At 36.6% G+C, this 27250-nt stretch overlaps 1 protein-coding gene across 1 annotated transcript in view; it reads left to right on the plus strand.

Annotated features, from left to right (window-relative positions):
- mus81 (MUS81 structure-specific endonuclease subunit) overlaps positions 1–20643 on the plus strand; it is a 42150-nt gene extending 21507 nt beyond the window's left edge. Inside the window, exons 11-17 of the mRNA XM_028802849.2 lie at positions 5291–5403; positions 7430–7546; positions 13164–13259; positions 15423–15545; positions 19244–19347; positions 19783–19866; positions 20151–20643. Of these exons, the coding sequence (XP_028658682.2) occupies positions 5291–5403; positions 7430–7546; positions 13164–13259; positions 15423–15545; positions 19244–19347; positions 19783–19866; positions 20151–20217 (704 nt within the window). The 3' untranslated portion in view covers positions 20218–20643. The remainder of the gene's footprint in view (positions 1–5290; positions 5404–7429; positions 7547–13163; positions 13260–15422; positions 15546–19243; positions 19348–19782; positions 19867–20150) is intronic.
- Positions 20644–27250: the final 6607 nt, after the last annotated feature.

A 27250-nucleotide genomic window follows, 5' to 3' on the forward strand; every position in this document is an offset into this window, starting at 1 on the left:
ACACAAAAGGGATATTGATGGAAAGATGTTGAAATATATACATTTATGTTTAATATTTTTATGTAAAGCTACAAGTCACTGATTGCCTGACTGTCGTGGATTCTTGGCCATTTACATACTGGCAAAGGAAAACTGTTTTCTCGAATAAATCTTGTGGCCCTGAGGTTCATAAAAACCCAATCTTACCAAAAAGTAAATGTATTTATGAAAAAAATCTGAGCAAAACGCAAAGTGTTGCATTTAATAGTTGGATTGGGGTATCTTTGTTCAGCCTATGATGTTTGCAGAATAGTCCTGGTGGTACAATGTCCAACTGCAAATTTCTATCAAAAGTTAATTGCTTATTGCTACAAAATTGTTTAACATAGGAAAAAAATATCCAACATTGTTTGAAAAAAGATTTTTCACACCATTCAAAATTCTATTTTCTTATGTATTAAGATGTGCATTTATTTTAGATTTTACAGTCAGGAACAGTGATATCTTTTGATTTCCTGTCAGTCCTTAAAGAAATCGGAGCCATTTTCTGTCTATCCTTCTTTGTTCTTTATTAGTTCATTTGTTTTACTTGCTTCTGCACTATTATTTAGCTGGAAGGTTAAAATTATCACTGCAGTATATAATTGCTGTTCTATAACTTTTATTTTTCCTATATGCGTACTGCACAGCCTTTATAACTGTTATCAATTCCATAAAAAAAATGACTAAAATTACTGCGTGTGTGTGTATACAAGTATAATAATGTGTTTTAATGGTACTAAAACAAATCACTTGTGTCTATCATATTACTGTTAGTATATTTTTTGTAGCACTATGCATTGTGTTAAAACTTTAATACAGGTACATTACAACTTTAACAGTTTTAAAGTGGATCAAAACATGAGCTGTTAATCATTTGTTAAAAGTTATTAAAATACGCACCTTCATAACAAATTAGAACTCAGACTATTTAAATAATGTTTACAGTATATATCTTAAATGTATCTTCTAGTATATTAGTTGTTGGCTAATTTAGGTGCTAGTCGTAATGCTGCAAACAAATATGCACCATGTGTTCTATGTTTACTACCTGCAGTTTGTTACTGGAAAGTTATTTTTGCATAGTCTTAATCAGAGGTGGGTAGTAATGAGTTACATTTACTCCGTTAAATTTACTTGAGTAACTTTTAAAAAAAATTGTACTTCTAAGAGCAGTTTTACTGCACGATACTTTTTACTTTTACTTAAGTACATTTGTGAAGAATAAACGCTACTCTTACTCCGCTACATTGGGCAACGCTCGAATCGTTACTTTTTTTCCATTATATACTCTGTATTCCAAACATGCACGGCTCCCACGCGGCCGCCGAGTATTCTTTAGCTAAAACTCCCTAAACCGTTTCCCATTCATTCTCTAGGGCAGGGGTAGGCAACGTCGGTCCTGGAGTGCCACAGTATGTGCAGGTTTTTGTTCCAACCCAGTTCCTTAACGAGAACTCAATTATTGCTGATGAAGCACATATTGCTTAAGTGACATTTTAATGCTTCATTTTAGTGGTCTCGCTTGTTAAGGTTCTCCAACCTTAATTGCTTATTTCAATCTCAAACTGCTGCATTCAGTGTTTTAATTGCTCCTTATTAGCAATAAGATGTAAAAGACAAAGCAGCCAGCAGTTCTCCAGCTAGCTTTTTTCCAATTACATCTGTGTGTGTTCATCATGCACGGTTTGATTTAATAAAACACTTAATAGAAAAATGTGACAGACTGAAAATGATCTGTTTTAGGCTTCAAATCATTTGGATGATATCCTTGGAAAGGAAAAAAATCTACGATATAAAAGCCTTACATTGCACAGACTAACAAGCCATAAAATTAAATAAGGTCTGAGATTGGCAATGATTGGTTTCTAATTAAGCAATTGGGTTGGAATGAAAACCTGTAGCCACTGTGGCTCACCAGGACCGACGTTGCCTACCCCTGTTTTACATCTTATTGCTAATAAGGAGCAATTAAAACACTGAATGCAGCAGTTTAAGATTGAAATAAGCAATTAAGGTTGGAGAACCTTAACAAGCGAGACCACTAAAATGAAGCATTAAAATGTCACTTAAGCAATATGTGCTTCATCAGCAATAACTGAGTTCTCGTTAAGGAACTGGGTTGGAACAAAAACCTGCACATACTGTGGCACTCGAGGACCGACGTTGCCTACCCCTGCTCTAGGGTACTGCTAAACCACTACCGATGCAATCTATTTTCTGCCACTTCCGTTTCGGGGGGGCGTTGTTCTGTGCTTTTCGCCGCTCTGCCCGCCTGCCTGCTTGCCTGCTTGCCTGCAGCGTCTGCCTTCAATGACGTGCTGGAGCGTTTTTCTTTTTTTCTTAAGTAAATCGTTAAGTTTAAAATGTCGATCACACGGTTATTTCTGTTGATTAATTCATGTTTTCATTGATTATAGCTAATACTGTTATCAAGTGTTGGTCGCTATTTTTGCCTGTTATAAACAATCTATCTAGCGTCTTTCACATCTATCTCCACTCTCACTGCCCGCTTGCCTGCGTGCAGTGTGTGTCGATTGATATATGATTTAATGTATTTCTTTTTGACATAATTCTACGAGTTGTAAAATACATATATATTATATATAAAATGAAACTACTATATAGCTAATACTGTTATGTATCTGTCTAGTGCTTTCTCTGTCTGCCTGTTATATAAGTGCCTTCCCAAATGAAACTACTATATAGCTAATACTGTTATGTATCTGTCTAGTGCTTTCTCTGTCTGCCTGTTATATAAGTGCCTTCCCTATCTATCCGTTTATCTAGTGCCTTTCACATGTGAATGAACTGTCACTGCCTGCTTGCCTTTCTGCAGCACCTGTCACATAGTGCCTTTCCTATCTATCTATCTATCTATCTATCTATCTATCTATCTATCTATCTATCTATCTATCTATCTATCTATCTATCTATCTATCTATCTATCTTACTATCTATCTATCTATCTATCTATCTATCTATCTATCTATCTATCTAGCTATCTATCTATCTATCTATCTATCTATCTATCTATCTATCTATCTATCTATCTATCTTCAATTATACAGTGCCTTCCCAGTTTATCTATCTAGTAACTTCTCTGTCTGTGCATTATTCAGTGATCTGTATGACAGGGTATGTCTTACAGAACTTCAGAATAAGAACAGTTATAAGGACACTTGTTCATGTTAATTGCAGTCTCAATTTTAATTTTTTTTAAAACGAGCATCCCACATCTGTTATTAAACAGTGACTTTCCTATTTATCTGTCTATCTAGTGCCTTTCAGATCTATATGTACTCTAACGGCCTTCTTGCTTTTCTTCAGCGTGTGTTGAATAATAAACAGGCTGAATCATTTTTCATTTATTTTATTGACCTAAATCTCAGATAAACACACACACACATATGCTGTGTATGTATATATATATATATATATATATATATATATATATATATATATATATATATATATATAATATATGGTTTGAAATAGTTTTACTGTCAAATAAATGCAAAGAGTACGCGACACGTGTTTCGCCCTCATTCTGGGCTCATCAGGCGTACACACTCCGCTGCACTCCCTCTCGGGAATCGAACCTCGGACGTCAGCGCCAGAGGCGATGCCCCTAACGTTGCGCCACGGTGTGTGGTTCGTTTATTTGACAGCATGTAGATCGGGGTAATTACATTCACGGCATTCGAAGTCTGTGACACAATCTGATTGTATGGGTGGTTACCTACCAGGTAATGCTTGTGGTTGGCCAGCAATCTGCTAACATCCGCCACGGTGCCCTCAGTTTGTGAAGAGCAGATCATAGAATGGTTTGAAATAGTTTACTGTCAAATAAATGCAAAGAGTACGCAACACGTGTTTCGCCCTCATTCATATTACAACATTTCTAAAAAATAAATAATTTATTATGATCAAACAGTTACTCAGTACTTGTAGTCTTTTCACCAAATACTTTTTTACTCTTACTTGAGTAATTTTTTGGATGACTACTTTTTACTTCTACTTGAGTAATATTATTTTGAAGTAACACTACTCTTACTTGAGTACAATTTTTTCTACCCACATCTGGTCTTAATACAGTGGCATATCTTAGATATCAGTATTTATTTGTATGTGACTACTAGCAAGCATAAATAACAATTGCAGCACTGTGTGGAGTGGAGTCCAGAGCAATTATTAGGTTACTGTAGTACAATCTCCAGCTAAATCCATCCATCCATCCATTTTCCAACCCGCTGAATCTGAACACAGGGTCACGGGGGTCTGCTGGAGCCAATCCCAGCCAACACAGGGCACAAGGCAGGAAACAATCCTGGGCAGGGTGCCAACCCACCGCAGTCCAGCTAAATGTAAATCGTAATTTAATGTGTTAAAATTTCCAGTTTTACATACATTTTTTTCTTCTAGCTTTTTGATAAAAATGTAACCTTTTTTTATTTTATTTTGTGCAATGTTCGTGTTTATAACTTCTTTAATAAGTAGTGTAAAAAAGCTGCAATGGCATTACTACAGCCTTTAAGCCCAAACTTTAACAGGTTACGATGCTAATCAGAAGCCTAATGATTCATTTTGGCAGTGATAAAATGCTATGCATTTTGTATGTTGTGGGTGTTGCGTTAACATAGTAAATGCACTGCTGTTCAAAAGTTTGGGGTCACCAAGAAATTTGTGTTTTTGGTAGAAATTCATACCTTTTTTTAATCTAGATACCATTAAACTGATTTAAAAATATAACCAAGGCACTACTAGTGTGTATAATGGACATTACTGCTTGAAATGGCATATGGCTACAAAGCCCCATTTTCAGAAGTAATGGATGAGCCTATCCTTAATTTCATTAGCACCACCTTTACTAAATACCAAATACCAGTGTTGTCTGAAACATAGAAAGGATGACTCCAGGATGTTGAGCATAATATTCTTTTCCAGTCATCTCTGGGTAACCTCAGAATTTTGACTGGTACTGTTTATTGGCTTAAATTTCAAATAAAGGAGTCAGAGTCTGTGGTACCATAAATTGAGGAATTGAAGTTGAAGGATTTGTGTACTGACTCCACAGCCCTGCGAATGAGTAAGAAAGACACATTTCTTTCAAGAAAAACACAAATGAGAAAGTAAAACAATGTACAGATGAACATATATCAGATTTGAGTAATTAGAAAATAAATTCAGTTGCAAAAATAGTATCGGAAAAAACATTTTAGAGTAAAAGCAAATAAAAACATTTAGTTGAGCCATGTTTCTGTCCCATTAGGTCAGTTGCGTGCCCCCCAGCCCCGTGAACTAGTCCTTGATTATATTGTTGAACGCAAGCGAATGGATGACTTATGTGGAAGTATCATTGATGGGCGCTTTCGTGAACAGAAGGTAAGCTTGTTATCTTGTCTTGCTTATTTTTTGACACATGTAATGCAAGAAGGTTTGCACAGTGTTGCTTTCCTTTCTGATAGACCTTGATTTTACTGACTTTTGTTAATATTCATGGTAGAAGGGTCATGATGGCAGAGCTGTATTAGTATGGTGACATTTGTGTGTTATGAAGTTGTTGATGATAACATAAATCCATCTCTAATACATGGCTGGGGTTACCTAGCCCTGTTAATTGTTGGCCAAAAAAGTTTAATTATATTACGCCTAAAGCTAAAAAGATGTGGTCTCCGCTATTTTTTGACCAGACAAATAGATCATCTTTCTAATATTCAGATAGTGGCTTTATCTCATGGTTTAGCTTAGAGAGTGGATCATATGTTATATTTGTTGTGTACCACCATTTTTCTCTTCTTTTTAAAACTTAAAACATAATTTAGAATGTGAAAATTTAAGAAGCAGATGGGTGATGTTGAAATACTTATTGCCATGCCATCTGTGTTTGCTGTTCGTAATTCTCAACAATATCTACAGACATACATTTTATATATTTTTGTTTCTGAAATATTGAGGTAACAGAGAAGCATACACATTTAAGTATCAAGACAGCAAATGGTGAATAGCCCTTTTGGGCTAGATTGTAGTATACTTAGTATTTTTTTTTTTTTTTTTTTTTTGAGATAGTACTTGACTGGGAGCATCAGACATATATACTGCAAGCATCAAGGAGATTGCACTACTTCTACCTTGTGACCCGGTAATTAATGTATAGTAATCCCCATATACTGTATTTTCAAACTACACAGCCTAAAATATATTCTGAGATTTAAGTGGACCATATATGACCATGATCCATAACATAGGATAACCCACATTTGTGTACATTTTACACAGCAGCATCGCAAAGGAAAGTAACATACAGATTATAGTTAATTATACTTATAGATTATAAGTTTTTTTGACTTGTTTTCTTATATCACAGTTTTACAGGGCGATGCCTGCTCCAGGAACATTGAGTACACAATAAGACCTAGCTGAAGAGGTGGCTTCCATTCATTACACTGTACACATTCATGCGCCTACATTTACATATGATTGTCATCTTTAAAGGCATCGTGATGGAGGTGAAAATTAGAAGCCAATTCTTGTTAATGAAACATCATTTAATTTTGTGTCTTGTTAGTACTCTCACTCTTCCATGTCAGACTTTTAAATATTGTGGCGTGCAATATTTTCATCAGAATGTTGTAATCCCTGGAGCAGGGTACACAGCCCAGTCTTTCAGTATTCTCTCATTTCTTTTAGAATGTTTATTTGAAACACTTGATGATGAACTTTCTTTCTTGATTGCTGCTCATTTTAATTGGAAGAAGAAAAGGAGATAGAAAATGTTAGGTGTTTCTTAATATTACAGTTTAATGATTTAAAGAAGAAAATAAATATATTTTTTTAAAAAACTAGTGAATCTGAACCAAGATAAATTGGTAATTAATTAATTGTAATTAAGAAATTGACTGGAATAAAAACTAGTAGCTAAGATGGGCCTTCCAAGAACTAGTTTTGAGACCCTTGTTAGACTGTGAATGAGCCAAGAATTGGTTTCCACTACTTGGAATGTTGAAGCAATAGCCCTAACTACTTTCTTATTGTGACACTCGTGGTAATGAATATAGTACTTCCAGAATACAAATCAAATTAGGAGCATGTGTATCTTTTTTGACTATTTTGTTTAATATAACACAGTCCTAATGTGTTATTTTACTCTGAAAGAGGTAATACTCTGCTCCATTAAGGTAATTCTCCATGAATTAAAAACCATTCTGTTCATATAATGAAAAACTTAGTTAAGTTTTACAGACATTTAAAGTGTTTTGTTTTTTGGCTGAAGATGTATATTTTTCTTTTAACCTATAGATTCAAGAGTGCAGTGTGAAGACCATGCTTAGCTTGTGTAAACCACTTTCTCATAGATTATTAAAAAAAAAAAAAAATAATATATATTTTTTTCTTATCAACCCTTTATCAGTTTAGGCTGAAGAGATGTGGGTTAAAGAAACCAATCTATCTGGTTGAAGACTGTGGCTCTGCACAGCACCTCAGTGTGCCTGAAAGTACATTACAGCAGGCAATAGTGAACACACAGGTATGTTCAATTTGATCAGTGTCAAATCCAAAATGTAAAAATAACTTGTAATATTTTGTGCTTTTAGTTGTCCTCTGTAATTTCAGAGTTTGCGCCCAGTGTTTGTGCTTGTACTGTTATGAATATAATGTTGTCCCTTCAGAACAGTGAATGGATTACTTGTCATTTATTTTCTGTCCTAAATTCTGTATTTCAAGAGAACTCGTGGATATATGTTAAAATCAGCAGAAGTTTAATTGAAAATGATACGAACTTGTAAAGGAAGTGGTACTGATGTACCTTGAATAAAATTTCAAGTATCGTAAAATGCATACAGTGTCAGTTTGAGATATCCCAAAATGTATTGCAGATAAGTATAAAGGAATCTATTTCTAAATGTTAATTAGGCTTGCCATAATGTATAAAGAAACATTGTGGAGCGCTCCTGAAATATTAAATTCCCTTAATAAAAGTGAGGTTTTTATTTATTTATTTATTTATTTATTTATATATAATATTAGTATTTGAACATCAAATTTTTTGATCTAACTTAGAGTTCATGATTGATGAAATACAGTTAGGTCCATAAATATTTGGACAGAGACAACTTTTTTCTAATTTTGGTTCTGTACATTACCACAATGAATTTTAAATTAAACAACTCCGATGCAATTGAAGTGCAGACTTTCAGCTTTAATTCAGTGGGGTGAACAAAACGATTGCATAAAAATGTGAGGCAACTAAAAGCATTTTTTTTAACACAATCCCTTCAATTTCAGGGGCTCAAAAGTAATTGGACAAATTAAATAACTGAAATAAAATGTTCATTTCTAATACTTGGTTGAAAACCCTTTGCTGGCAATGACAGCCTGAAGTCTTGAGCTCACGGACATCACCAGATGCTGGGTTTCCTCCTTTTTAATGCTCTGCCAGGCCTTTACTGCAGCGGCTTTCAGTTGCTGTTTGTTTCTGGGCCTTTCTGTCTGAAGTTTAGTCTTCAACAAGTGAAATGCATGCTCAATTGGGTTAAGATCAGGTGACTGACTTGGCCATTCAAGAATTTTCCACTTCTTTGCTTTAATAAACTCCTGGGTTGCTTTGGCTGTATGTTTTGGGTCATTGTCCATCTGTATCATGAAATGCCGCCCAATCAATTGAACTGCATTTAGCTGGATTTGAGCAGACAGTATGTCTCTGAACACCTCAGAATTAATTTGGCTGCTTCTGTCCTGTGTTACATCATCAATAAACACTAGTGTCCCAGTGCCACTGGCAGCCATGCACGCCCAAGCCATCACACTGCCTCCACCGTATTTTACAGATGATGTGGTACGCTTTGGATAATGAGCTGTTCCACACCTTCTCCATACTTTTTTCTTGCCGTCATTCTGGTAGAGGTTGATCTTGGTTTCATCTGTCCAAAAAACTGTTTTTCCAGAACTGTGCTGACTTTTTTAGATGTTCTTTAGCAAAGTCCAATCTAGCCTTTCTATTACTTGAGGCTTATGAGTGGCTTGCACCTTGCAGTGCACCCTCTGTATTTACTTTCATGCAGTCTTCTCTTTATGGTAGACTTGGATATCGATACGCCTACCCCCTGGAGATTGTTGTCCACTTGGTTGGCTGTTGTGAAGGGGTTTCTCTTCACCATGGAAATGATTCTGCGATCATCCACCACTGTTATCTTCCGTTGGACGTCCAGGTCTTTTTGCGTTGCTGAGTTCAACAGTGCTTGCTTTCTTTCTCAGGATGTACCAAACTGTAGATTTTGCCACTTGTAATATTGTAGCAGTTTCTCTGATGGGTTTTTTCTGTTTTCGCAGCTTAAGGATGGCTTCTTTCACCTTCATGGAGAGCTCTTTTCACCGCATGTTGTCTGTTCTTCCATATGCAAGTAACACACCTCAAATAAGCTCCAGGCCTTCTATCTGCTTAATTGATAATGACATAACGACGGACTTGCCCACACCTGCCCATGAAATAGCCTTTGAGTCAATTGTCCAATTACTTTTGAGCCCCTGAAATGAAGAGATTGTGTTAAAAAAAAATACTTTAGTTGCCTCACATTTTTATGCAATCATTTTGTTCACCCAACTGAATTAAAGCTGAAAGTCTGCACTTCAACTGCATCTGAGTTGTTTCATTTAAAATTCATTGTGGTAATGTACAGAACCAAAATTAGAAAAAAGTTGTCTCCGTCCAAATATTTATGGACCTAACTGTACATGAGCCAGATCAGTTGACCTGTCAACTTCAGCCTGTGAGTTCTTGAAAAATCTTTCATCCTTTTAACAGCTTTGAGTGTAACACAGAAAAAACGAGATGAGGACAATACAAAGTAAAATTTACAGCTCAAGTTTGAAATAATACCCAGGTAACAACAGATTGCAGAGCTAGTACTGTATATGCAGGATTTATAATTTTATAAAATTATTGCAGTACTTATGACTTATCTCCTGTGTGTTTTTAAAATGCATGCCCTCTCAGTTTCAAAAACTATGACCAATTGACAATGGAGGAGATTAAAATTGTAAAAGACAAAGTCAAAAACAATATCACAGTCCTTACAGACCTTGGCCAACTGTCTTCCTACACCCTCTTGGGTTTTCTATAGTGGAGACTGTGCTGGTCATTCAATATAATGAGGGAACTTTTGTATCTTGATTCCAATGCTGCTTTATTCAAGATTCAATTTCCATTTGCATCAGAGCAGCTTGGCAGTAGATAAGTTGCAGCCCCATCAAGATACAGATTAGATGAGGGTTGTTAATAGTTTCTAAATGTTATATTACTTATATTTCAGTATGCACAGCTAATTGGCAGCTCTAGTCAGGGTATGCTAGACCAAAATAGTAAATCTTCAGCCTGGATTTAAAGCTGAGACTGAAGGGGCATCTCTTTTATATTAGCCCACCGCTCATTCCACAGCTTTGGGGCTCTGTAACTAAATGCTTGACCTTCCACTCTTATTTTATTAATCCTTGAAATCTTAAGTAGGCTGTCATCTTGAGATCTCAATGGGCACTCTTGTTTTAAGTAATGATAACCTCAGATAAGAAGACCATGGCCATTTAAGGCTTTATATGTTAAATAGGATTTTGAAATCTGCCCTAAGCTTAACTGGGAGCCAGTGTAAGGGCTTAAGAATAGGAGTTGTGCATACAGATTTTCCCTATTTGTGTAATAATTCTTGCAGCAGCATTTTCAATTAATTGAAAGCCGCATAAAGAACAATTAGAATAGCCAGTGAGAAATGCATTGCACTAGTCAACCCCTACTAGAAATAAATGCATGAATTAATTTCTTAGTATCTTGCACATTTAGAAAACGAACAGCATTTTTTGCCATAGAGTAAATGGAATTTCAGCTGGTATTAGTAGAGTTAAACTGTTAAAAGCAATTTGTTGTGCAAGTAAACAAAATGACTAAATTACTTATCCTTTGGGAGTATGGGTACCGGACCCCCTGATAAGGGCTGTTTGGTCCCAGTACAACCGACGTCAGAGCTTGGTCCGCATTGCCAGCAGTAAATCGAACCCGTTTCCGGTGATAGTTGGACTCCGGCAGGGCTGCCCTTTGTCACCAATTCTGTTCGTAACTTTTATGGACAGAATTTCTAGGCGCAAACCAAGGCATTGAGGGGGTCCGGTTTGGGCTCAGGATTTGCAGATGATGTTGTCCTGTTTGCTTTGTCAGGCCGTGACCTTCAGCTCTCTCTGGATCGGTACGCAGCCGAGTGTGAAGCGGGTGGGATGGGAATCAGCACCTCCAAATCCGAGACCATGGTTCTCAGCTGGAAAATGGTGGAGTGCCCACTCAGGATTGGGAGCGAGATCCTGCCCCAAGTGGAGGGTTCAAGTATCTTGGGGTCTTGTTCACAAGTGATGGAAGAATAGAGAGGGAGATCAACAGGCGGATCGGTGCAGCGTCTGCAGTGATGCGGGCTCTGCATCAGTCTGTTGTGGTGAAAAAGGAGCTGAGCCGAAAGGCAAAGCTCTCAATTTACCAGTCGATCTACGTTCCTAACCTCACCTATGGTCATGAGCTATAGGTAGTGACCAAAAGAACGAGATCGCGAATTACAAGCGGCTGAAATGAGTTTCCTCCGCAGGGTGTCTGGGCTTTCCCTTAAAGATAGGGTGAGGAGCTCAGAGTAGAGCCGCTGCTCCTCCGCATCGAGAGGAGTCAGATGAGGTGGCTCGGGCATCTGATCAGGATGCCTCCCTGGTGAGGTGTTCCGGGCATGTCTAACCGGGAGGAGGCCCCAGGGAAGACCAAGGACACGCTGAAGGGACTATGGCTCTCTGCTGGCCTGGGAACGCCTCAGAATTCCCCCGGAAGAGCTAGTAGAAGTGGCCAGGGAGAGGGAAGTCTGGGCATCTCTGTTCAAGCTGCTGCCCCCCGCAACCCGATCTCTGATAAGCGGAAGAGAATGGATAGATGGAGTTATCCTTTGAAACAAATGTAGGTGGGTTTGCCCAGATTTATTTAAAATGGTTCTGTGTAGCTGGTTTCCAACATTTTTCTTTCCTGAATAAATTAATTTTACAAGTGTACATGTTATAGTGATCAGTTATTTGGAAGCCACACTAAACAAAATTATACAGGGAAAATATAATTTATTTAAAAATAATCAGGATGATAACTTTTTGAAAATGTTTTAAAAAATCTAGGAACTGTACATGTGTGAGTGGGAAACAATTTGTTCTATAGTTTTTCCCACTGCTATGACTGTAGTATCTTTTATTTACCATATGATGGCAGCAAAAACTATGTAAAATCAATCTACTATTTTACAGTAAGATTTTTTAGTTTACAGTATAGTCAGGAGGAATTATGCTTGAGTGATAAGAAATCTGTATCATTTTAAAATGAAATGTTAGGAAATGAATATTGGATTTATACTCTAGAGGAGACACAAGGGCATTAAATACCAAGAATGATCAAAGACATCCATTCACAGTTGTATATATGGTAACTGAAATAAAATTAAATGATATTGACATACACAAACACACCCACACACCAAGCACATGACCCTGTGTTCGGATTCAGCGGGTTGGAAAATGGATGGATGGATATTGACATTCTGTTTTAACATTGGAAAGCAAAGAGTAGAGAAAGTATTGGTAATGAATAGTATGCATTTAGTGATTTTCTCAAGAACATTTAAAGAGACTCTCACAAACTTTGACAAATTTTTTTATACCTGTTTCGTCCAGCAAAAGTCTCTGAAATCCAACAGCATAAAAAGATATTCAGTGCCATGTTTTGATTGACCATAAATACAATGTGTTTACTGTTGAAACATAATGAATGAAATGACCAAGCAAGTTTCAACACGATATGCTTTGGAGAGTTCTTTTACAGTCATCACATTAGGATATGTATTTGCAAATTGGAATAAAATTATTTGAATTGCAGTCATACATAATTATTTATATCTTGCATCTCTACTTGATTACCTTGTATACTACCTAAAACATGCTGTGTAATTTGTTTTGCAAATTCCTAAAACATGTCCATGCTTGGGAGCTTCTCATCACATACGGTGATCTTTACTTCTGTTCTCATTAGTGAATGAAATTGTTTTTTTGTAAATAATTTCACCTTTTCTCCATTTACTCCTTTTCTATAGGTTGTTGATAATTTTTTCATTAAACAAACTAAGGATGTCAGAGAGTCTGCAGCTTATCTGACAATTATGACCAGATACCTTCAAAGCTTGTATATGGTAAGAAAAACTTGACTGCAGTAATTTAAATTGGCACTAAGCTTTACCAAATAGTACCTGATTAAGTAGCTTAATAGATTTGTTTCTGTTTAAATGTCTGCTTAAAACGATGCACACCAGGCTGTTACAAGTGGTAGCTACAATGTGTATCAAACACATTTCAACAGCAAGTACCATCAATAGGAACTTTACTTGCTTAATATTAAAGTTACTGTATGAAACTACAAAATGAAGGTACATGAGAAAAGGAAAAATGTTACATTATAGAATAAACTGATCCATGTTGGGTAGAACTTTCATAGCTGGAAGTTCAGTGTGGTATATGGTATGGTAGAGTCGTTGCTGTTGTAATGAAGAGGAGTGCCTGTTGCCATTTGTATTAGGTAGTGTATGTGTTCTAAAACCAGAGACAGCAAGTGGGCCTGCATTCTAGGCAAAGAGGCTGAAGTACGTAATTCCACACAACAGGGTGTCAAAGCTTGAATGAGTGTTTACTGAGAATTGTGTACTAAGATATTAGAATGGTAAAATACCAGGGTCAAACCATTTAACAGCTAAAATATTGTATTTAGTATGGGGCAAAAGAAGCTTGTTAAGTCAGATAATTTGATATCTGCCACAGGACACCATTGTGGATGAGCCAGCTGAGAATAATATATTTGTATTATTTGGTTTATATCAAGACTCTAGTCGAAACAATTTGTACTATGCTAGTTATGCATGAATGTCACCCATTTACAAATTATTAATGTCAAATGGTATTTAAATAATTGACATGTTAAAAGCTAAACTTTAATTCTACTGCTAGATGAAAGTAAACCTCTTAATTTCTTTTACAAATTGTGAAGCTTTAATATCCATGTCTAATTATTGATATATATGAATCAGATTTCATAAATTCCTCACAAATAAATTACAGAATGTCTTCCTGTTTTTAAATAAATTCATTGGTCAAAAACATTTAAAAGACTTACATTTAAGGAGAACACTAAGAGTGGCATGTATGTGAAGTTTAATATACTGTTAATGTTCCTCATTGTATATTATGTACAGTTTATTTTTTTAAATTTCCTTGCATAAAAGCGCCTGGTAAAAATGAACAATAATAGAAATTATTTCAAGGATAGACAAATCCTCTTTAAGTACTTTACTGAAATAAACTGCAGGGGACATGAATGTTTTTTCGCAGGTTTTAAATGTGGTTTGAATCATGTATTTGGCTTCAGCTTAAAGTTTCTAGTGTTTAGCACATTCCCTCCCACAGGTCAGTAATTTTTGGCTGTCATAGTGCTTATCTCTGGAATATGCACACAGTAGTCTGAATTAGTTACATTATATCTGAAGATGATCCAACAGCAGGATTATGTATTTATGATATTGGCACAATTTTATGCTGCACACTTGTTTAATTTCCAAACCGAAACAGCACAGGTCAAAATAGAACTGACTGCTTTTACTTTTGCAGCGTATGGTAAATGTGCCTTACATTGATCACATGTCACTTCTGATAGCAATTAGTTTATTTTAGCATAGTTTGAGGTAAACACAAGCATGGTAAAAGGGGACATCTTTTTGCATGTGGCTACATGAGTCACCTATAAACTCCAAAAGGCCACTTAGCTGTGAAACAACATCCCACATACCTTTTTTTTTTTCCCTGAACCTATGTCTTATTTGCTGACACGTGTAATTTTCCTGTGTAAAACTGATAAGCATGATGAAAGCACAAAGTGGCTTAGCATAAAAATCAAACTATTAGTTTTGCAACTGTCAGCTGGGTAGGTAACATGTTACTGTTTCTCAACAAAGATTTTGGAAACTTCATGAGTTGATAGCCATCATCCTAACTAATTATTTTTAAATGACATGGAATCAGTAAAGTTTTACTTTACTAGATTGATTACATCTTTCCTGAAGTAGGGGCCTGAGTTGCCTTGAAAGCTTGTATATTGTCATCTTTTTAGTAAGCCAGTGAAAAGTGTCATTTTGCTTGACTTCTCATTAGATCTATAATGGCTAACATGGTACAACACAATAGTACAATAGTTATTTAGAAATGTTCATGGACTACAGATCTAGAGTATAGTGATAATTATGTTAGAATACAAATTGAAAATCAAGTTATGATTTTTGAATATGATTTTATTTGCTTGTTACTTCCAGAACAAGACTCTCATGAGCTGCTTCAAGGAAGAGTTGAAGTGTGAGCAGATCTTTCCTCCTTCAAGCCAATCTTGTATCTTCATGACATTCATGGAATTTAATGAAGGAGCTATGAAGAACAAGGTGAAGTCCCCACAACATATTTCTTATGTTACTAAGTTTTGCATTTGGGCTTTTAATACAAAGACGTAGGTACACAAGCAGCCTATATGTTCCTTGATCATTTTAATTTGTTCTGTCCTGTTGTCTTTAAGCAGTTAAGGCAATTTTTACTATGATCTACATACTCAATATCAAATGAGAATTTGTCATATTTTATTAAAATAATGACAGTCATGTTTCTCAGAACAAGCATTTTCTAGTAGTTACCAATGACATTTCTGATTTGGTCAGTAGGCTAAGCCTATAGATATCTGCTTTTGGATCATAGGGCAGAAGCTTTGTCCTCACCATACTTACTGTAATGTTTGTGTGCTTTGCATAAAATTTGTATGTACTATGTGACACTGTTGTTAGCACATCCTGTAAAGTAAATAGTTTATAATTGCACTTTTAGTTAGAAATATACAAAGATAAAGTGTAAATTAGCAGGAAATTTAACATTAGCAGGCTTAGTTGTTGTCTGTAACTGTGTGGAGCATAATTACAGAATTCAAGCTATATAAATAAAAATTAGCATAGTTGAAGCAATGTTCCCACATTTATCATGCATTATTGTGCATCAACAACAGAGGATTAGTTCTTTTTTTTTTTTTCCTTTTTTTTCTTCCAGAAAACCCATCATGTTAGCATAGTTAATTATCTGTGTATTATTAAGGAAGGGAAAAATGTGAAAGAATGAGAAGTTTTTTTTTATATTCTAGGGGCTGCATTAAATTGCACACAAGTGAGTGAACCGTGAGGCATCTAGTACCATACTAACTGAGCGATTTCATTTTTATTTAAGTACAGGAATGGAGGAATGGTTTAAGTTAGGAATACATGAAGTTTGCTGTTTCTGACGTAATTAAGTCACATTCCGGAAGGAGTGGATTACAAAAAAGGGGCATTCTAGAAGTTGAGAAAGAATGACATTAAGAGTAACGTAAGATATTTCACAAATGAGATCATTCAGCTCATAAAGTTTAGTTGTTTAAATGATGTACTGAGACATGAAATAATGCACCAGTCATATATTGGAATTCCAAATTGTTTGCATAATGTAATCATTTATCGTGCTTTTTATTTAAAAGTTGTCCCATCCTGATTCTCTTAATTGCAAATTTGCTTTGCATTCTAGGTTATAGTTCATAATACGTCAGCTAGATGAGAAATTTTCTGCTTATTCTTTGTTGTTCTGATCAGCGGTGTACTCACTTGAACTTTCATTTGACAGCATTTTAAGGTGAAACATTTGTGCGTTGTTGAACTCAGTTTTTCTGGTTACTGATATTTATGTTTATGGTTTCTTTTTTCTTGAGGTTTTTACTCCTTTGGCCTTTTGCTAGGGCTATACTTGTTTCTCTTATCTTGTAGCAGAGCCAAGCAAGATACAGAATTGCTGTTAACTACACTCTTTGTGCAGTTTCATAGTAGTGGAGCCTTGAAGACTTTGTTTCTTTTGTATACTTTTTAGTTCCCCTTCAGTTTTTTATTAATTGTGGGATCCTATTTTGTGTTCTCCTATGTATATTTCTGTATTGATCATTTGAACCCATCCGCTATATAGATTAACCCCAGAAAGCCCTAAAACATGTAATTTATTTTTCCTTCTTTCTTTTTAAAACTATTTCATTAGATGAAAGAGGATTAAAATTTACTTTCACTTTAGCTTTTCTAGCATTTGGGATATATATGCATAATGTTTCTGAGTAAGCTAATATTCCTACATCTATCACTACAACAACAATATTTGTTCTTATAGTACATTTTCATACAAGGAATGTAACTCAAAGTGCTTTACACAATAAAAAAGAAGAGTTACAAGAAAAAAAAGCAAGTTAAAAATAAATATATAACTAAATAAATATATAAAACCATTAATTTATAAAGAATCAATATGTACTTACATAACACAGATAATACTAGCAGTAGAATCCTAATCTTAAAATTTAAGTCCATTAAGGTAAGTCTGATCCTGTGGTCACAGGGAAGACAGAAATAAACAAAAACAAACTCCAGGGGTGAGATGCTGGAGAAAAAAAATCAAAATCTGCAGGGGTTCCAAGCCAAAAGACCATCCAGCCCTCGCTGGGCATTCTACCTAACATAAAGTCAGGGTCATTATTTTTTTAATCTTCATATTCGTCAATTTGATGTTGTTGTCATAGACAGAGAACCTTCTTTCCTCCAATCATCACAAGTGTGGCTACATAGTACTGTGATCAGGTGACGAGAGAACAGAAAACGATAAAGGTAGGGATTAATAACGATAGAACATCCACAAAGTATATGATATAGCAAGTGCATATGTAATCTATTAGAAGTAGAACAGAAATTATTTAAGAAAAGGCCAAGTTGAAGAAGCTGATTTTTAATATTTTTTTTTTAATTGATCAATAGTATTAGCCTAGCATATCTCTGTCAGTAAAGTATTCCAAATTTTTGGCCCACAACAGCAAAAGGCCACCTGACTACTTCTTTTATTCTTGGTATAATAAGCAAACCAGTGTTAGGTGATCTGAGGTTACAACTGGGAAGGTAAGGTGACAGGCACTATAATTGAGACCATGTCTTAAGAATTTTCCTGGGCAAGCCAGGTAACACAGCTCTGTATATACAGTACATACATATACAAACACACTCACACACAGTTTATTCAGACCCCTTCACTTTCTGCAAGCTTTAATGCATTGTAAGCTGTCTTAATTTGGGGTGTTCACAAGAAATGTAATGCTTTACTTCATTAGGTGGAAGTACTTAATAAATAAGAATAGTTACAGTTGATATTTAAATGTTCAAAGTCTAAATATTTTTGATAATTGAAGTTGGATATTTTTTACCCTATGATAGAGGTCCATAGAGGGCAAATCCCTAACAAATGATCAGCAATAACATCAAATTTGTAACCACTAACCTTGAAATAGTCTAAAACAATATCCCACATGCTTATATTTGAAATTTGTCATTTTTAACATTCTTAAAGAGTGGCTTTTAGAGGGTTAGGACCACTGGTAATGAATATTATCACATTTACAGTCCTCAACCGTGAAATAGCATAAAACAACACTCCACCTGCATATTCAATTCTTTATTGTCATGTGTACAAGTACCATGTAAATGAAATGCTTGTTTGCATGTGCCCCCACAGACAGTGAACATAGACAAAAAACACAATAAATAAATGAATATAAATAAGTAAATAAATAAAACCAGAATCCTAGGAATAAATAGAGACAGTGGTGGCAGAAGTATATGTGCAGGTAGCGAGTTTTATGTACTAATTGCCATTTTTTAAAGTTTGTTGAAAAGCTTTATTCCCTGGGGTTGATTAATGTGGTATGCACAACTTCACGTCGTTCTGATAATTTTCTGAAGACACCTATTGGAGTACTCTTTATCATAAGAGTGTAAATTCCTGCACAAAATATGGTCCAGAACTAGTCTAAAAATGAGTGTTTTATTGGGAGGTCTAGAGGGCCAAAATATGAATGAACCCAAAAATGTTTGCTGTCTTGGACTTCATTAGTTACAGTAATATATTATGGCCATCCATCCATCCATCCATCCATCCATCCATCCATCCATCCATCCATCCATCCTTACATACATATGTTTTAATGTTAGTTTGTCAAGCATTATGTTAATATGTTGTCAGTATGTCATGTTTTTGTCCCCTGCAGGCACAGACTGTGAAGGAGGTATTTGCTCGTCAACTTATGCAGATCAGTGGGATTTCGGGAGATAAAGCAGTTGCAATTTTGAATAATTACAGTACTCCATCCAGGTAGGCCTAACAACTGCTAACTTTACCTAGTTGCTTTTAAGAACAATCTGCACATCTGAATATCTGTGTCATTTTATTTTTTTAAACATTTATAAATGTTTAATCATTAAGCAATTGGTAAAATTAGCACAAAGTTTTGAGAAATTATATATTTGAATCTTTGCATATCTCATGAGGGTATGCATGTTTTTTTCTGTCTGTCTTAATGAGATTTCTTCATTTTGATTTTTGAAAAAGTCAAAACAAACAAAGCATAGATCTCAGTATAGCAGTGGAAGCATTTGTGCTTGTTTGTGATAAGCCTTGTTACATGAATTTCTACTTGTATCTGATAATACATATCATAGTATTAATAATTTGGTTAATATTTTAGACAAATGGAAGTCACATTTTTGTATAAGAACAACTTTGCTATTGTTATTTTGTATTATTCAGGCTTCTTGAAGCCTACAAAGAGTGTGCCACTGAGCAAGCTCAAGAAAAACTCCTTTCTGGTATCAAATATGGCAAACTTCAAAGGTAAATTTTATATTACCTTAAATTAGGAACCTTTAACACAAGGTGCATTCTAAATGAACGTATTTTCTGTGAACTATTCTTTGGTATTTTATAGCGAGTTTTATACAAGGAGTTAGAATCTTTACTTTTTTTTAAAGAAATTTTAATTATGCAAATTTACAAACATGAAGTTTTTTTGACAGATTTTTTTCTGCATGTTTAAATATACAGTGTATGCTTTTTGTTTGTAAGGACAACTAACAACAAATCGCACTCTTTTTAACAACCATCTTTTTCTACGCCAGGAATATTGGACCAGCACTTAGCAAGACCATATCACAGCTATACTGCACAATGGGACCTCTGTCTTAAATTGTGCTACATATTTCAAATAAGCAGAAGAAATAAACAAAACCTCCACAAAAATCTCAAAATGGAATCTGTTGTTTGGAAAATACTGTTTCAGGATTTTATTGCAAGCACTGTAGCCCAGAAAGTGTTCATTAAGGATTTTTTCTCCCATTACAAAAATGTCCACGGTGCTGTTCATCCCTTTTGTCCTTTTGTTCACTTCACACTTTGAAATGTTGCACCAGGGGACAGGAGGCTGTCTTTGCTGTAAGGATTGTTGTTTTTGGGGGTGGGGGGCCTATTAAAAAGTGAACTCACCCAAGTAAAACTATTTTGTATTATGTACCTGAAAAGAAGTGAATTTGTCTTGAATTGAAGAGTGTAAATTAGATGTAATTACTGCCTTTTAAAACAGATTTTTCTAATAAAAATATGTTTTCTTTTTTTTAATATAATGGCACCCTTAATTTGTTTGACCATTTTGGATTTTATTTTATCCACTAAAAGCTTTTTTTAGTTTCCTCTAATTAGGTTTTATCTTACCTTTCTTTAAAGATCAATATGTAATTTGGGTAATGAGACCTTTATTTGAAAAAGCAGTTTCACTGCATCAAAAAAAAAAAAAAGATTGATCATCATTATCTTTCTATAAATTACTTTATTACCACTGCATTAATGAAATTCTGGACAGCCGCCATTTTCCTGAAATGTGGACAACAGTGGAGGAGAGTGGGTGATGAACTTGGTAGATGAGTAAATGACACAGCCATGTTTTATCAGAATGATCAAAAGAAACATGCGGTTTTAATGGTCTTTGACCAACTATAAATTAAAATAATATGTTAACTAAACCTCACACTGTTCCAGTGTAGTGCTGAGGTGTCACCCATTGCATAAGTGCATGCGGGTCCCAATCTGGGTAGTTCATCGTGTGGTGGGTGCAGCAGTGCACTGTATCATCGCATTCTTCCAACCTCTTCTCCTCCTCGTATTTCATCCCACTGCCCAAAAATTGACTACTGCAGTGAAATAATCAGAAAATTGTTACATTTCAAATGAATCACAAATTATTCAAATAATTATTTAACTTCATACAGTACTACTGTATTCTGTTCTGTTGCCAGAACAGCGCAGAGTGCTCTTGCATAAATATAGACCCCCTTTCACTCAGTCTAGGCCAGTTTAGAGCTGCCAATCAAACTAGCACAGGTTTCCATGGGCATAAATCGAAGTACCTGGAGAATACTCCCCAAACCACAGAAACAAAATGACTGCGCTGGGATTTAAACCCAGTGTCCTAAAGCTGTGAGGTAGGACTAACCGATATGCAACTCTACCTCAAAATCACTGACTGAAAATAAGTCAACGGTAGTAATATCCTAAGTGAAACAAGACTCTGTCCTGTGTGATAATCGGAATTAGATTGTGGTATTCCTCCCAAAAAATGCAGGATTGTACTGGTGGTAAAACATTTTCCCCTTCCCTTACAATCAGAGCATTGTCCTCTGCATATGTGACCATTTTTGTATAGGTTATATTTTTGTATAAGTAATTTATATAAATATGAAAAGACAGTGACCTATTTTACTTAATTTGTAAATCATTTTACTTACTGTCTGCTCTAATTTTGCACCCATCTTCTCACTAAATCTTGAGTTTCCTTTTTTAGCATGTCCACTGTCCTCTTCTTATCAAAAGCTTTGTGAAAAAAAGAAATATTATTGTGACAGTGTGATAATGCTTTCTTTGAGGTTGGGAGCATGCAACGATACAGTGACCAACCACCAAATTAGGACCCGAGCGCAGCCGTGCAATGGGTGACACCTCTGCACTGCACTAGCTCGGATGGAATGGAATGGAACCGTGTGAGGTTTTTTTTAACAGTGGCTGGAGTGCCAGTCCTGCCACCAACCCCTGAGTTTTCCCTGCAAGTTGGAGGACCTGCTTGCAGGGCTAGATGCGGGTTAACGCCATTCCCAGCACGGAGCAATTGCAGGTTAAGGGCTTTGTGCAATGACCCAACAGAACAGAGTCGCTTCTGGCATTTTTGAGATTCAAACCAGCAACTTCCTCCTAAATCTCTACCATATTAGTGACACATAATCTCCCACAGCTAAGTCCATGCTTTATTTTAATACATCCATACTGCGTACACGTTGCTTAGTTTTGTTGTTCATTTAATTTACTCCTGATACAAATTGAGAGATAACTGTTTTACATATGTAGGTTGGTCCTAATCAACTGTTATTAAATAGGATGACATTTAGTCTTGGAATTCTGCCAATATTCAATGAAGAAATTGTTGAGTTTTCATTAAAAAAAAGTATGCCTCGTGAGTAAGAAATCTTTAAACAAAAAAAGAAAAAAAAACAGTATTTAAATTATCCAACTTGAGACTAGACACGAGGCCCATTTGCATCAGGAAAAAACTGCTTTGGATGATAATTCAATGGTCCTCGTAGCAAGTTAGTGGTTCTTGAAGCGTGTGGAGAAGGACAGAAGAGAGTTGGAGGCTTGTACAAGGACACAGCTGGCCAAGGAAGGCCGCTGACACCCCACATGCAGCTCTCTATGGCTGAGCTTTATCCCTTTGAAAAATCCAGTTACCATCTGGCCCAAAAGGAGAAGTGGAGCTCAGTGCAGAAGGTACACATACCTAATCTGCACACCCAGCAAAATTAATATAACAGGCCACGTTTTCATGCAAAATTTGCCAGCACTTGGGGAGGGGGTGGGGGGGACTGTTTTGTCACCAAATGTTCTTTGTATCATAGCTGTTGGATAATACTGGGATATTCAGCATTCCTTTATATGTTACATTTTGGGTTCAATACATACTGTCTGCATAATCAGTATTCTGACTGTTTATGAATTAATTTCTTAAGTTTACACTCTTTAAAAAGGTGGTAAAGTATGGATTTGATCAAGTAAAAGTTCATTTGTATATGGATAGTGGAATAGGATTATGCAGAGATAAAAAGTGAGACTACAAAGTGTTACATACAGTGTGAAAATTGCTAGGTGTGGAGAAAAAAAGTGCTACATGTATTAAAATTATAAGTCCTATGAAAGTACATTAGGGCTGAATGAGCTGGAGTAATGAGTAGCACCGCAGTGTCAGCTTTCTGTGTGGTGTTGCATGTTCTTCCTGTTTCTTTGATTTTCCTCCCTCTACTGATGGGTAGAAAGGCTGAGGGAGAGAACCTGGTGCTGTGTAATATGACACCCTCATCGTGCCCTCCTGCTTAATTGAGCAAAGGGAATCCCCCTTAACTGAGTAAGCCAGTGCTTTCTGATTCAGAGCTCCTGAGTTGACGGCCAGCACAGGGGATGGAGCTGTGAGTAATCTCTCCACATTGACAATCCCACATCCCCAAGACATGTAAATGTATGACAAAGGGTGGCCCTGAAGTTCCTGGGTATGCATGACTGCACTGTGGTGATGGACTGGTTGTCCCCTTCATGGCTATTCCTGCCTGACTTGGCTAGGACAATTCTAAGTGATAGACAGTTGGACAGAAATGAGCAAAAGGAGAATCAAAATAGTCACCAATGGGCAATAAGAACATTAACCATGGACGAAAAAGTAACATTCCCAAATGTACTTCAAGGTCATGGGGGGTCAGCACCTATGCTGATATCACTTGGTACAAGGCATGAGCCAAACCTGGACAGGGAGCCAGCTTGTGCACATTCACAAAGGCCAAATTCCAACTAGCCAACCAACCTAACCTTCATGTTAAGGAGGTGTGCAAGGAAAGCACATGCAGATAAAATAAAAATAACTCCACATGAACAACAGCTGGGTGCAGGATTTGAGCCTGAGATGCTGGAAGGAAAAGTAATATGAAACTGAAATGAGAAAAAAAAAATCTAAATGTTGCATTTTTTTCCCACCAAGTAAAGTCATGAAGAGAATAAGAAACATTTTGTTGGAATGATAATGAAAAAAACATCTCCCAAGAGATGTGATTATGAAACAACCACACTCTAGCATAACTTGGTGGCATTCTAAAAAACAAAAATTATAAGGCAACTGATTTGATTTTTTTGGGGGGCCATTATGTACTCCGTGGTGTCTTCACTCTGGCAATGTGAAAATCCATAAAGTACCGACATATGAACATCTGATGTGTTTCTTGACCTCAGAATTCCGAGGGACCACCCAGGTTACGTCTGGCCTCTTGCAACTTGCAACTGTTATATATTTTTGAACCTACAGTGTGAGATTCACAGCAACAGAAAGTTGCATGTGTTGCATATCGGCTGAGAATGCACCTCAAACAAGAATGTATATTCTATACATGTGAAAATAATTGTGAACTGTGGTGATTACACTGAACAACAAAGATTTTGCTTCCTGAACAAATTTTGGATGTGTCTTATGGACTTTGGCCAGCTATTCACAAAAATGACAGATGGGTACAATATTGAACAGAAAATCTCCAGGCCGTCCTCGGACCGTACGAACGCCTGAAAACATTGAAGCTATCAATTTTGCAGTCTCCTAGATGTTCAGCGTGCAAATATGCGTCTGCCTTTATTTGCATGAGGACCTTAATTTCCATCCATACAAAATGATGGAAGTTTAGGAACTCACTGAGAGAGGCTGGGAGAGTCCTAGAGAGTCGTGTGCGAACATTCTGCAAAAAATTAATCGAGATGCCATCGTAATTAGCAGCGACGAGGCACATTTCCATTTGACTATTTGTGTAAATAAGCAAAACTTTTGCTATTGGGCTGAAACCAATCCTCGTGAACATCATCAGAGACCCCTGCACAGTGAGCGTGTTACAGTTTGGTGCTCCGTTGCAGAATTTGGCATTGTAGGTGTGCAGCCACACAGCTTACAGGGAACATAGTGTAGCTTGAAAGTCTGTGTCATCGATATGGCAGGAAATGAAGGATCATTCGATGGACTGTTACCTCTGTCTGATCAGTGCCTCTACTTAAAATAAGAAATCTACTGAATACTCCAATCTGCCTCCAGACATGAGACCACAGTTGCATTATGATAGTTCACCAGTACCAAGGCCACTAGAGACAATGGAGCCTAGATGAGGCAGACAAAGATACCACAATTGAGTGGGCCAGCTCTGGAACTGATGAGCCTCATCTGATAACACAGTCTGAATTAAATGACTTGGTCAGGGACTTCGGTTTGTCATAAACAAAAGCAGAACAACTTAGCTCAAGACTACAAGGAAGGGGTTTGCTGTTTCTGTCTTTCAGAGCCAACAAGAGGATCTGACAGATTTCTTTGTGAAGCTGTCAACCTCTATGTCTGCACTGATGTTGACAGGCCATTTTTTGGCTTTGGGTTTTAAGCATTACTCACAACAATGCCATTTTAAAAATTGATTTAACACTGTTAAGCCTGAAAGCCGTCTTATTACACAATGCAATGTCAATCAGTACTCACTTGCTATGCAGTGCAGATGAAAGAAACCAACGAAAACATGAAACTGCTGTTGAAAGATACACAGTACAGCAACTACAACTTGAAAATCTGTGGTGATCTAAAAGTAGCAGTGTTGCTACTCGGAATGCGGCTAGGATCACATACCAAGTACTGTTACTTCATTTGACAAGGGAACAGCTGTGCAAAAGAGTCCCATTTCATTAAAGAGAACTGCCTGCCCCCTACGTGTTTGGTTCCAGGGCAGAAAAGTGTGGCACATAAACCACAGCTATTTTTGTCTTCATATAAAACTTGGAGTAATTAAAAATTTTGTGAAAGAAATAAAGAAGTTGAAGGATTTTGATATGTTTTCCCAAATAATTGATATCACGATTAAGGAAGGTATTTCTGTTGGTCCACAAATCAAACACATCATCAATGACAAGTTGTTTGAACATCTGCTATCGAAACCTGAGGAAACTGCATGGAAGGCATTGGAGAATGTTGCTGAGAGTTTTCTTGGCAACTACAGAGCACCAAACTACATCCAGCTGGTTGACAACATGCTTCAAGCATATTAAACCATGAAGTGAAACATGTCACTAAAGATTAATTTTCTGGATTCACTTGGACTTCTTCCATGCTGATCTTGATACAGTAATTGACAAACATGGTTGAAGATTTCACCAGAACTTTGCAATGGTGGAAAAGCAGTATGTGGTGAAAGAGCGTCCACTAGTGCTGGCTGACTATTGTTGGACGCTGAAACGAGAAGCATCAGATGCAAGCGAAAATTAGAAACATTTTAGCTCCATTGAACTATGTCAACATTGTTAAGCAATTAAACACACAATATTAAAAAAATAACATGCTTTTTTCAGATACATGACACAGTCAATCTTACATTATATTTATCTTCACCTTGAGATGTCTGCCATAATCACCAAAAATGTTTTGGATAGAAAAAGTTTAGTAAAAATTTGTCGCCCGGTGTTATACTGCATTATCTTTTTTGTCCAATCAAAACCTTACATTTTGAAAGCACCAACACCATTGGACACCTGTGTATGTTTTCTAAGTTCACAATAGCAATCCGCATTAAGCATTACGTGCTTCCTGTGGCATGAAGTCTAAAGAAAAATACTGAGGAAATAACAAAAATGCAGATTATGTGTTGAGGTGTGAAATTTTATATATCTTATATATAAATGTTGTGGAGACCAGCCTCGACACAGACAGGCAGACACCGATGGGTTAATCACCACAACGCGTTTATTCATGTTTACAACTATTTACAACACCGCACACAACCCGGTGCCCCTGCACCACACACCCTCAGTCCGAGCCTCTTCACTCACCAGCCTTCCTTCACTGCCTCCACTCCTCTCCTCCGAGCGTTGTCCTCTTCCCCCCGACTCCAGCAGACGAATGGAGGGAGGTGGCCCCTTTTAAGTCCACCTGGACGTGCTCCAGGTGTCTCCTGACGAGCTTCCTGCGGCACTTCCTGATGTGGCGGAAGTGCCGCATGAGCACCCGGAAGCACTCCGGGTGTCCCTGGTTTTTGGCGGAAGTGCTGACGTCCAGGGCTTCTCAGGCATCCGGGCGCCCTATGGTGGTAACCATGGTCCCCTATAGGGTTGAGCTTCCATGCTC

The sequence above is a fragment of the Erpetoichthys calabaricus genome, chromosome 1, assembly GCF_900747795.2.
Source record: "Erpetoichthys calabaricus chromosome 1, fErpCal1.3, whole genome shotgun sequence".
Taxonomy (NCBI): domain Eukaryota; kingdom Metazoa; phylum Chordata; class Cladistia; order Polypteriformes; family Polypteridae; genus Erpetoichthys; species Erpetoichthys calabaricus.